Here is a 13401-nt window from a genome sequence, read left to right as displayed (position 1 = left end):
AGAAAATAGTTTAAAGACCCCTGGCTTTAAAGAATGGCATCCAAGATTAGTGAGATTATCACAGATACTTCAAGTTGAAGGAGATTTAGATCTATCATCCACTTTAGTCGTCTCATTTGAATATGAGGGAACTGAGGCTCTAGAATGTTGAGTATCTTGTCCAAGATTATGCACCTAATAATGGCACAATTCCCACCTCCTACTGTTAAGTTCTTTCTTTTATGTTATGCTTTCAGCAAGAGGGAAATTAGGAATGAACAAATACAGAACCCTGGTATATTTTGGAGGAAAAGAGATTGAGTATCTTCTATTACCATGGAAAAAGAAACCATTTAAGGTAATAAAACATCTACTTTTCTCATGTTGTACACATTTTGTGGTGTAGAAAGTGATAAAAGATCATAGTGCCTGACCCACCTAGCAATAGGCACATAATAAATGCATAATAAATTTAATTTGTGAGACAAGAGTTATCTAAAAAGATGGTTGTATTTTCTGTTCTTTATACTCAAATAATAAAAAAGTGAATGCAATTAAATATAAATTAAGCATAAATTAAACATAATTTTGAGAATTTTGAATTCTTGAGAATACATATATAACTTGTGTATTCCTTACATAACAATGACAAAGAGATTGCATTAGAGGTTAGTTTTCAATTTAATCCAGTCCCGATAACGGGTCACTTTGGTATAGAGTCCAGGCTTGTTTTCTTTTCCACAGCCTATTCCCCAGCTTACTATTCCAATAATGTACCAGAGCCTGTTCTCTGGTATAACCAGCGGTCCTCCAGAATCACCCTAAGGAAAAAATAGAAAATTCACTATATTACATAAAATAATTTCAGAAAAAGGTATCAGAAATAATAACAGCTAATATTTATATAGTGCCTTAAGTTTTAGAAAGCACTTTACATATATTATCCCACTTAAGCTCCACAATTGCCCTGTGAGAAAGCACTATAACTATCCCTATTTTACTAAAGGAAAAACTGAGACTGAGAGAGAATTAAGTGACTTTCCCAGGATATCAGAGCTAGTAAGTATCAGAGGTAGAATTCATACTGAGAACTTTCACTTGCTAAGTCCAGCATTCTAACCACCATGCTGCCTACCTTCCTCCGACAATATTATCAGTATCATTAGCATCATTAGAGAGAAGGGCAACCAGTAGATAAATTCCTAATTGAGATATTTATCAGTCTATCCTAACCTTCACACAACCACTACTTATTTGATAATTTTGGATCATCTTTATTCTGTGGTTGATCATCCTTGGCTCTTTTAGCTCCCTCCCCTCCCTTCTCTTCCTCTCTCCTCTCCTATGCTCTTCTCTTACCTGAGGGTGTTCTGCGCAAAGGAAGGTAAATTTTCATGGCCAAAAGCTGCCTAGTTAACTTGGAGGTTACTGGCTAGATTTCTTTCTCAAAGACTAAGCCTTAAACCCACTTCACTCTAGATCTCGTTGACTAGACAACAATAAGTCCCTGCCCAAGCACCACTTAATGGTTATTTTTGGGCCATCCTGGCTGAGAGTGAATGTAAATAGTAACTCTTTCTCTTTTGGCCAGCAACCCTGATGGTCTTCCCCTCCCAGTCTGATATTTTTGCCTTTTTTTTTATTAAAGGGGCCATCTCTTGACTCATTTCTTAAAAAGGCCTATCCACTGAATGGGCATTGCCTCACTCAAAGTGAAGATCTGAAAAGCCCTTAGTTTAAAAGGGCCAAGGTCTCCCACTGTATCCTGGGCCATTTCCAGTCATCACAATGGATATCTGGCCACTGGACTCAAATGGCTCTGGAGTAGAAAGTGAGGCTGGTGACTTTGCACAGCCCTCCCTCACTCAAATTAAAGTCAATTACAACTCATGCTATCATCTCCCTGATGTCATGGTCCTCTTCAAGAACGAGGGACAAACCACAACCGCACAAGTGATGATGAGGCTGAGATTTCCTGTTCAGTCTCCAAACTGAATTGAATCCAATCAGCTAGTTTTTCCTTCTTTGGGTCATGAAAAAAAAGGGCAAAAATACTGCTCCCTTGATTAAGTCTTTCCTGAAACTTTGTCCTCCCCTGCCCCCAATAGAAGTAATTTCTCACTTCTCTGAACTTTTATGACACTATGCCATACATATAGTATTTAGCACATGTTGTCATATTGTTACTATTTACCTACATATGGCTGCTTAACTTGTCCCTTTCTTTCTCTTATCATTGCTTTCTCACTCTTTTTAGTCATCGTTTATTTGCTCCCCAGTTCCAGCTGGTCTAGATTGTCCTGAAAAACAATAGAATATTGAGAGAGGTCTTTTCTCTAATAGCTTTTGCCTTCTATTTCCCTCTCTCCCTCTGCCATATCTAGATTTCATTGAGATTCTTAAAGTGAGTTTATCCACAGGTTGAAAAGGGCTTTCCTTACCTAGAATGGTAATTTAGGTGGTTATCAATTTAAACTTACCTCACAAGCATCTATTTCTCCTGACAAGAATCCCGCACATATCATTCCTGATGATACAGCCCCACCGTACACATCTATTCCATTACAGACATCATTGCTTATGATTTCCACTTTGGCTTCTCGCAGTTTATTTGAGATTGGACCTAAGAATGAAGGGGAAAAATTCTTAGTATTTTTTTCATTAATGGGTTTTCTATCCATTGTTGCATAACTACTTTATCCCACCCCATGAAATGAGATGCTCCTAGTAGACAGAGCTCAATTTTGAGGAGTAAATCTTAAGGTTGAGCTGAACTTCTATAACTCCAGGCCTAATGGTCACTTGAAGACTTCAAAATGGGAAGGAAAATATTGTAATTCTCTTGCTAGACAAGTACTAGTACTTTTTCGAATACTACTTCTACATACTATTCTGTTAAAACTTTTCAAAAGGTTTGCAAATTTCTTTGCCTGTAATTAAATTGCCTTCCCAAAGCATATAACCCTATATTCAAAAAGCAAGTGGGGGGAAATCTGTGGAGCTAATATTAATTTACTAAAACAGCAACAACAAAGCCTTCTGTTTTGATTACCATAAAATAGCCCATGTATACTTGAGTATGTACAATAGATAAGGAGATCCTGCCAATCCCCAGGTTCAAGGTTGTGATATAATAAAGGCCAAACATTCTTCAACTTTCTCCTGGGTCTGTAGCTACTGATCTTGAAGCAGAAGAACAAATTATGAGTCAAGAGTTTTCATTGTTTCTTCAATAATAAACTCTATACAACAGTTAGTGCTCACATCAGCGTAGTGAGCACAGTGATAGTGTGGGACCAGAAACTCTATAGGTCTAGATTTGAACCTGCCCCTCATCTTAAAGTACTCAAGGTGGCCTTTAAGCATCCCTAAACTTACTTTTTGTCTGTAATCTGGTTGGTTTTACCACATCTTTCAACAAACTCCACTTGTACCTATGGTCTGTATAGGGTTGTGATTTTACTTGGGTGATGACATCACAGACTTATAAGAAAACTATTCATTACAGCATATTTGCTGCTAAAATGTAGGAGATTCAGCCAGGGAATTCTCTGATCAATTTGATAAGCTTATGGATGTGGGGGGAGGGGAGTGGGAAGGGGTGACTGTTTTAGACATTTTTTGTTGTATCTCATCCATTGGGATAACTTGATAAGTTTGAACTATTATGAGTCAGCATCACACAATAAGTTGGCCTATAAAAAGTTGCAGAATCAATTGTTTCCTCCTTTTCTCTTTTTTTTGCATGGCTCAGAGACCAGAGACTTGAGTGGACTTTGGGCTCTGGTAAGTGTCATAGCCTCCAGGGGTTGTCTGAACACTCCCACTTCAGCCTTTGAGATGTCAGTCTCTTGATCTAACAGATGGTAGCATGCGGGGTAGACAGAGTTACATGGTAGCTGCACATGTGGTCAACCATGTGTTCCTAGGAGGAGGGATCTGTGTGATGAAATAGCTGTAGCTCCTTAGTGCTGGAGGGCATACAACTTGGGAGGGAATTGACAGTGGCAGGAACCCTAAGGCTGTTATTGTGGCATTCCCCTCACCTGGCCTGGAAGTGTTAGTGCTTTGGGTAGGGGAATATGAACCCATGGAAGGAGAAGAGAATTCTGGTACCAGAATAAGAGAAATGACCCAGAGACCTAATTTCTCCACTACATTTCCTGAGTCCTCTAGGGCCCAGAGCTCATATTTTTGATGTGGAGGCACCTAGCCTAATATTAAAGGTAGCATTCCTTGATTAGAATCAAAGCAATGAACCTCTCCTAAATCAAGGTTCACAGACAGTAAAACAATCCCTCTCCCCTATGTTTCTACCATGACAGCAGATGCTGACTTCTAGGCTTACCAGAGGAAGGTACTTGTTGATTATTGTCTTCTATTCTCAAAGAGAACCAAAATGACATCACTATGTTGGGGTCAGACCAATGCAAGTTTGGAAGACTCTACCACAGGTGGAGTACAAAGGGTCCATATGAACATTTAGAGTGGAGATGTTGCTAAATTTGCACGTCATGTTTCTTTTGAGCTACTACTGCTTTGCTCATATAGCACAGCATCTTCCTGGATAAGGGCACACCATGCTAGGAGGTTCTGTGCCAGTGTCTTCCATGTCACACAATTGACTCCAAAGTTCTTCAGAGAGACCTTGAGAGTGTCCTTGTATCATTTCTTCTGACCTCTTTGTGAGTACTTGCCTCATGCCTCATGTGAGTTCTTCATAAAATAGTCCTTTAGGTAAAAGTATATTTGGCTTTCAAACATGGACAGCCCATCAGAATTGCACTTTCTACAGTAGAATTTTAGTATTTGGCAGTTCAGCTCAAAGAAGGACCTTAGTGTCCACTATTTATCTTGTCAGGTGATCTTCCTCAGATAATTCCTATGGAAATGATTCAGTTTCCTGCCACGGCATTGGTAGACTGTGCAGGTTTCGCAGACATACAACAATAAGATTAGCATAATGGTTGTGTGGACCTTCAGTTTGGTAGATAACCTATAACTCTTCTCTCTCACACTTTCCTTTGGAGCCTCCCAAAAACTGAGCTAGCTTGGCAGTGCATCATCTATGTATACATCCCTGGAAAGTATACTAGCAGGGTAAGTGAACTCATTCCCAGCATTTCAAATTTCTCCATTTGCTGTAACCTATGGTTCCACATATGGATGGTGTAGGTAGAAAGCCTCTGTTTTCTTGGTGTTATGAGGCCAAAATTAGAACAAAGAGCATTATCAATCCATACTTTATTGCATCTCAGCCTTAGAGGCTGTACTGAGTGCACAATCATCTGTGAATAAAAAGTCATGCAACCAAGAATTCCTACACTTCAGTCTTGACATGTAGCCTTTTCAAGTTCAATAATATACCATCAGTGGGGTGCTGACCTTGATGCCATTTTTGTCCTTGTTGAAGTGTCTGACAACGTCACAGAATACATCATGATAAAAAGCATGAGAACAAGCACACAGCCCTGCTTCACTTCAGTGGTGACTAAGAAAGCTCAGGAGTGTGACATGCTATCCAGAATCAGTGCAAGGATGCCATCATGAAGATGATGTAGAGTGCTAATGAACTTCTCCTGGTGAACAGATTTTGCTATGATTTTTCACAAGCCCTCATGACTGGCAGTATTAAAGGCCTTGGTCAGATCAATGAATGTTGTGTACAGACTCATGTTTCTGGCTTTTTTTCTGGACTTGTCAGGCAGCAAATGCCATATCAACCATTCCTCAACCCTTTTTGAAACTACACTGGCTCTCAAGTAGATGACCATCTTCTAGGTGAAGGGTCAGCTTTTTAAAGAGGACTCTGGCAAGAATCTATGAGAGAGAGACCCCACCTGTGATTGTCACAGGACAACCTATTTCTTTTTCCTTTATAGAGATGGACAATGGAGGCATCTTTGAATTCCTGGGGCAATAACCTCCTCTTGTCATATAACCCAGAAGATTTCAGTCAGCTTTTGGATGAGCTGTAGACCCTCTGCCTTGTAAATATCAGCTGGCATAGAATCAGCTTCAGGAGCCTAATGGTATCACCTTCAGTTGGAAGTTCAGCTAGAGAGGAATTGATTTCAACCTGAGGTTTACAGTCAATAACTTCAGCATTCATTGATGATGGTCTATTGAGAATGCTATGGAAATGTTTAGCCCATCTTTCCAGGACATGTCCTTATCACTAATCAATGTGGTTCCATTAGCACTGAATAGTCTTTGGCCCATAAATAGCCTTCAGGGCCTCATAAAAGAGCTGTAGATTGTTATTATTAGCATGAAACTGAATTTCATCTGCTTTCTTACTGAGCCAAAGATCCTATATCTCTCTAAGTTTTGTTTACACTTTGCTTTTTGTGGAGCTAGACACTACCTTCTTAGTGACAAATGAACTATCCTGCTAATTAAACTTGTGGAGTTCTAATTTTTCATTCAGCAGCTTCTGAATGTCCCCATCATTTTCATCAAACTAGTCTTGATGTTTGTGTATGTTCTGGCTCAGATTAGTAAACATGGTGCTGTACACCAAATTTCTGAATGCTGCCCACTCCTTTTCTGTTCCGCTGTTGCCAATCATGTGTTGGATCAGCTTTTCTTCCAAATTAGCAATAAATTATTCATACATCTTTTCAAAGAAGCACTCTAATCTGTTGACATTAAGTCTTCTGGTAGTTGTCTTGCCTTGAGGCCACTGCTTTTGTTTAATGTGAATGTTTAGCATAGAGAGGATAAACCTATGATTGGTCCAGCATTCTGTGTCATATATCACCTTCGTCATTCTCACATCCTGTCTGCCTCTTCTTCCAATGACATAGGCTATCAAATGCCAATGTTTGCTTTGAGGGTACATCTATGAAATTTTATTGCATTTAGGTAAATTGAAGGCAGTGTTAGTTATGAGAAGATCATGAGATACGCAAGTCTTCAGTAGTAAGTGACCATTGCTTGTTGCTGTTTCTGACTGCATTCATCCTAAGGACTCCCTGCCATATCTGATAATCTGCCTACTCTGGCATTAAAGTCACACAGAATTGTGAACTTGTATTCTTTTGGCAAGTTGATGATGAGAATCTTCAGGTTTTTGTAAAATTATTCTTTGAGCTTATCAGGTTTCTCCATGGTGGGAGGATATGTCCTAATGATAGTGGCATGACATTTTCCTCCATGTGGCAATCATCTTGTCTTGAGCCTGTCATTCACTCTTGTTGGAGGCATACAAACTTCTTGACTAGCTTAGTTTTGATTGCAAAACCTATGCCAGTTTCATGGTGCTCCTCATCACTGTGTCACCTCCAGAGAAACATGTACACAGCTCTGACTTCAGTAAGCTGGCCTTCATTTGTCAGCCTTGCTTTACTCAGAGTTGCTTTTTGGATGTGATACTTGTTAAATTCTCTCATAATAAGAGCTGCTCATCTTTCAGTTCTGTTGGATTTCTTGTACATAAACATGCACACATTCCACGTACCAATGGTAAATGGAAACATCCTTGCGAAAGTTTTCATACATGTCTGTGTATATATTTGTGTGTGTGTTTCAACCACATTGTAGGGTCCCTACCTACCATGAGAAGCAGGATTCAGTGTAGTGAAGTAGACAATTTTAGGGTACCTATTCTAGCCTCTTCCTCATACCAGGAGGGGAGCAGTGTAGTCCTTAAAAAAAGGCTGCTCAGATACCCTGGGAGCTGTCAAATCCCACTGTCGCTTCAGTCCAGTGAGAAGACAACACTATGGCCTGGGCTGTCTGTGTGCAGATTTGTGGCTATAGTTCCCAGTGTATCTGTACCTGCTGCTTCATCACTTGCCTGTCACCATAGGTCTTCAAGGTAGGTAAAAATGGTAAAATGTTCCCAAACATTTAGTGATGTCTTTAAACTTACATATAAATTGAATTAAATGAGGCAGAGTAGCACAAAATGCTTGGCCTCATTCTCTTTTCCAGAGTCATCAAAGTCTAGTGGCAAGAAAAAAGTCAAGATGACTGGCAATGGCTTGGGATAGAGTGGATGACCTTGGTGTCTTTGATGTCTAATCAAGCTCTAAGTGCTCCCACAGAACCAACTTCTTGCATTCATGACCCTTGGAAAAACATTGTTTACATCCACCCATTCCACTAGGGGAAGTCTTCAAATGTTTGGGGTAGATATCTCCTTAACTCACAAATGAGTTTGAAGCCCATCAATTAATCTCAACATGGATTAGCTGGCCTGTGAAAATGGTTTGCTGGAATATAGCTGCCATGGATGCTGTAACTTCTTAGAGCCACAGGTGAGAGTTGAGTGGCAGGTAGACACCAAAGGTGGAATGTAGCCCTGCAAAGACCTCATGCCAGATATACCAGCCTTCCCTAATACCCATATGCCCTTGGGTAAGGTACTACAAGGTGCAAAGATGAGGTCTACAAGTGGACTAGAGTTCCTGCACTGAGGAAGGTTGTCCAAAAGACCTAGAATAAGGGCATAAAGATAAAACCTGAGAGGACAAGATTTTCACATCAAGAACTTGACCCTAAAGGAAGGGATCACAGAAAGAAATAAAGGTACAGGGGCCAGATGATTATCTTTCTTGGTAGAACTTACAAACTAGGAAGAGAAAAGGTAGTACTCTTTAGCAGTACAGGTTCCCCAGGAGAGAGGAAGAAAGGAAGAACAATTTAAATGAAATACTGAGAATGCTTAAGGGGAAAGGGGCTAAATGAGTTTTTTATATGTGGAGTCACCAGTCCAAGGGAAAATAGCAGACTAGTAGTAGCCCATTGTGCAAGGATTGGACTTGGCAGACAAAGGTCACCCACCATTCAGGGCAAACACAAACCAAGAAGGAAACAGGCTTATGGAAGGAAAGACTATTGTAACCCCCTACACCCTTCCTCAGATGGGTGGGGGCAATTTCCTAAAAGACAGCTTTAAAATGTTGTACACACAAAGGCAGGTATGACTCCTGATTGATTGAGAGACCTCCCCACCTATAAGCCAAAGACTTCATCTTCCTAATTGTGACTTGCATAGCATTATAAATGCAGAGATCTCTTTTCATGGAAACAGAAGTCATATTGACTATTCAAATTAACCAGCAAACAACATAATCAAATTTAAATATTGCCTTATGGGACGACCAAATGTTTTCTTTGTTCACAAAGATCTGCTGATAAATTCAATTTGTAGGATAGTGAAAGCTCTCAAGTCAGTAGCCAAATCACACTATCTATGTTTATGGTAAATATTGGGTAGGATTATGTCATTGGCCAAGATCCTTACCATTTTCTTTAGATGCTCCCCATCCAGTGACAACCACATTAGACTGGGGCAAAGCTTCGAAAGTGGCTTCTGGGAGACATACAGTTCGGACATCATCTGAAAAAGTAACTGGATTGGACAGAAGTACAACAGCAATGTCATCTTCATGTTTGTGGGAGGCATAATTTTCATGAATGATGATTGATTGCACATTTCGCCTCATCAGGGCAGGACGGAGAGTTGTTCCAAAAGTAGCAGTCCATCGTCGTGGGTTTTTATTGCTGATCGTGGAGGAAAAGATCACAGTCAGTGTGTGTCTGGTTTAAGGTTGCATTGAATCTAAAGCATAGATTGGCAATCTGCAGGTGACAATGCAGACAAAATTTGGAAGTTTGACTTTGGTGCCTCCCATATTCACTTTCAAGAAACCTTCTCTTATACCCATCTCACTCTTAGCTAGCTGTCAATAAACTCCTGCTAAATATAGCTGAAGGCATTTCTGCAGGAATATCTACATCCTAAAAAGAAATCCTCAAAGATTCTAAAAGTCTTCAACATGAGAGGACTCTGGGAAGATGGCAGAGTAGGTTAGAAAATTTCAAGCTCTCAAGATTTTCCTCCACGAAAGAGATAAAATAGTGCCTCTGGGTAAACATTGTTGTTGTTGAGTCATGTCCAACTCTTTGTAACCCCATTTGGGGTTTTCTTGGCAAAGATACTGGGGTGGTTGCCATTTCCTTCTCCAGCTCATTTTTCAGATGAGAAAACTGAGGCAAACAAGGTTAAGTGATTTGCCCAGGGTCACACAGCTAGTAAGTATCTGAGATCAGGTTTGAACTCAGGTTTTCCTGACTCCAGACCTGATGCTGTATCCACTGCACCATGTAGCTGCCCCTCTGGATGAACATAGAGCCTTGAAAATAAATAAGAGTAGGGACAGAACAGAGGTCCTCTTGGGACAATCAGAGAACACCTGAAGAAAAATCCCAGGACTAGATTTCCTCCCTGTGAAGAGTAAACACCTCCAGGATAGGGTCCACTTTAAGGACAAGCCTTAAGCTGGGTTGGGAGGCTGTCTTGGCCATGCCACAGGAGCTTTTGCGCTCAGGACACTGAGGGGAGTTGCCAGACGCAACAGTGCTGCAGAAAGTGACTTGGTTGGAGTTCAAAGTCACAGGGGAGAACTGAAGAGGATCAGAGGCCAGAGGCACCATGTCCCCATGCCCCAAGGCTAGAGGTGATTATAAAAACTAAATTATTACCAAAAAATACACAGGAAAAGGAGAAAGAATCCAACCATAGAGAGCTACTATAAGAATAAAGAAGATGGGGGTTCACCTTCAGAGAAGGATGTTAAAGCAAAGAAACCCTCTTCTACCCCAAAGAGTAATGTCAAATGGTAACCTGCCCAAAAAGAATTCATTGAAGAAATTTAAAAAGACTTCAAAAATCAAATGAGAATGAATGAGGAAAAATTAAAAAGAAAAATAAGAACAATAAAAGAAAAACAAGAAAATTATGACAAGAAAGTCAACCAACTAGAAAAGGAGATCCAGAATCTTATGGAAGAAAATGACTCCTTGAAAATCAGAATTGGGCAAGATGAAGCCAGACAGTTTATGACATGAAGAAATAAAAAAAAAACAAAATATAAAGAATGAAAAAATAGAAGAGAATGTGAAACATCTCATGAAAAAACCAACAGATCTAGAGAACAGATCAAGAAGAGAAAACATAAGAATAATTAGACTACATGAAAGTTTTGATCAAAAAAAGAATCTTGATACAATAATACTAGAAGTAATTAAAGAAAATTGTCCTGAAGCATTAGAACAAGAGGAGAAAGTAAAAATAGAAAAAATCCACTGATCACCAACTGTAAGAGATTCTACAAGGAAAACTCACAAGAATATTATAGTTAAACTCTGAAACCCCCAGATCAAGAACAAAATATTACAAGCCACAAGAAAACAAAATGGCATATGATGGTACTACAATTAAAATCACAGAAGACCTAGCACTGACAACACTAAAAGATTGCAGGTCTTGGAACACTATGTATTGAAGAGCAAAAGAATTGGGCCTCTGGCCAAAAATATCACACCCAGCAAAGCTAAGTGTAATTCTGAATAAAAAAAAATGAACATTTGATCAACTGTTAGACTTTGACTGCTCTGTTAAAAAACAAACAAACAAACAAACAAACACACCCTGAACTCAATAGAAGATCTGACATACAAGAGCCAAGAAAAATATAAGGTACATGCCAATGACCAACTACAAGGGACTAAATAAGGATAGAATATTTACCTTTTCTGTATGGAAAATGTAAAACCCATGTCTAAGATTGTTGCCAGTAATTAGGTAGCTTATAAGAAAGACTGAGGGAGACTTGAGTATGATATGACTTTAAAAAGTAAAGCCATTCAGGAACAGCTAAAAGAGTAATTATCTATAGAAATGAGGTGCAAGAAGAAGAACCAATACAGAGGAATTAGATGGGGGAGGGGGCTGTCAGTTCTGGAAACCTACTTTCATAGGGAATAGTTTTAAGAGAGGAAAATACATATGCATTTAGAAGAGTATAAAAGTCTTCTAAATTTACAAACAAAAAAACTCTAAGGGGTTAGGGAAGGAGGAGAGGATAAAGGAGGGATCCTTAGAGGGGAGGACAAGGGAATAGATTAAAAGCAGGTTTAGAAGGGTGTTTAGATTGAGGGGAATATGAAGATAAGAGACAGAGCTTTAGAGGGGAGGGGGATGGAATAAGTCAAAAGGGTGTTTAGATTTAGGGGAATGGGAGGATAAGGGAGGGATTGCTGGAGTGGGGGAGGTTAAGTAATAGGAGGGCAAGGTAGAAGGTAGAAGTAAAGTACAGGATTTAGGAGAGATAAGAAAAAAGAGAGTTGCACAAACATAAAAATAACATTAGGAGTAGAATCTCTGTTCACACATGTATGTATGTATATATGTGTGTGTGTATATATACATGTACATATATGTCAATACACATATGTCATTATATATCTATATATCTATATCTATATCTATATCTATATCTATATCTATATCTATCTCCATGTTCAACTGTAGCCTTGGAGTGGTGGGTAGAGGGGAGGAAGAAAAAAGAACAAAGCAAAAAGTGTCCAGCAGAGAACAAGAAAAAACCTACAAGGAAACTAAGAAAAGATGGACAGCTTTCAACTTAGCACAATATTTAATATATGGGCTTTCTTGAAATGATAAGTTATTCCTATATATTCTGAATCCTCACCTATGTTCTGCAGTGCACAACATGTTTTTTTCTTTTCTTATTTTATATTTAAGTTTAATATCTAAGTTTATGACATTTCCTTTCTCTTTTCCTATTACGTATTAGTATTTGTCTAAGATAAAAGTCTTCAATACTCAAAGAAATTAATTTCTAATGTTGAGATTTCAGGAGATATGGCCTGCAGGCAGTGAGGGAGATAGATTAGAGGTCAATGAGATTTTCTAGTGTCTTTCATGTTGTCTAAACATAAGACTTACTCTAGATATAAGTGCCTTTAATTTTATAAGTGTTTTATTAACAGAAATAAAACTGAAGAATCAGAAGAGTTTTAAGTTTACTTTCAATCTTCATCATAATCTCCATATCCTTCCCCCTCTGTATTCCTTGTGGCCATCATCCTCTCTCTGATTATACTTCCTTTCCTTCCCAATATTAGCCTTATAGTCAACCAGTCAAATGCAACACTGGCCTCTAGTTTTTTAAAAAATAATAATAATTTTTAAACAGTTTGAGTTCCAAATTCTCTCTCCAGCCGCTCCCACACTTATTGAAAAGGCAAGCACTATGATATAAATTATGCATGTGAAATCAAGCAAAACACATTTCCATATTAGCCATGTTGCAAAAAAAAAAGGCAAGAAAAAGTAAAGGCAAATATAAACTTCAATTTCTACTCAGAATTCATCAGTTCTCTCTCTGGAAGTGGCTAAGATTTTTCGTCATGAGTCCTTCAGAATTGTCTTGGGTCAGTGTACTGATTGACCAGAGTAACTATTAAGTCTTTCCCAGCTGATCATCATTACAATATTGCTTTTACTATATACAATGATCTCCTGGTTCTGCTCACTGAACGCTGCATTAGTACACATAGGTCTTACCAGGTTTTTATGAAACTATCCACCTTGTCATTTCATAA

General features: G+C 38.9%; 1 protein-coding gene across 1 annotated transcript in view; it reads right to left on the bottom strand.

Moving 5' to 3' along the window:
• Window positions 1-641: 641 nt before the first annotated feature.
• LOC118854755 (transmembrane protease serine 11G-like) overlaps window positions 642-13401 on the bottom strand; it is a 43401-nt gene continuing 30641 nt past the window's right edge. Inside the window, exons 8-10 of the mRNA XM_036765019.1 lie at window positions 9233-9492; window positions 2460-2602; window positions 642-800 (exon numbers count right to left, since the gene is read on the bottom strand). Of these exons, the coding sequence (XP_036620914.1) occupies window positions 642-800; window positions 2460-2602; window positions 9233-9492 (562 nt within the window). The remainder of the gene's footprint in view (window positions 801-2459; window positions 2603-9232; window positions 9493-13401) is intronic.

Source organism: Trichosurus vulpecula, chromosome 6, assembly GCF_011100635.1.
Source record: "Trichosurus vulpecula isolate mTriVul1 chromosome 6, mTriVul1.pri, whole genome shotgun sequence".
Lineage (NCBI taxonomy): Eukaryota > Metazoa > Chordata > Mammalia > Diprotodontia > Phalangeridae > Trichosurus > Trichosurus vulpecula.
The sequence above is the reverse complement of the archived record's forward strand: the minus strand, read 5'-3'. Positions and strand labels throughout refer to the sequence as shown.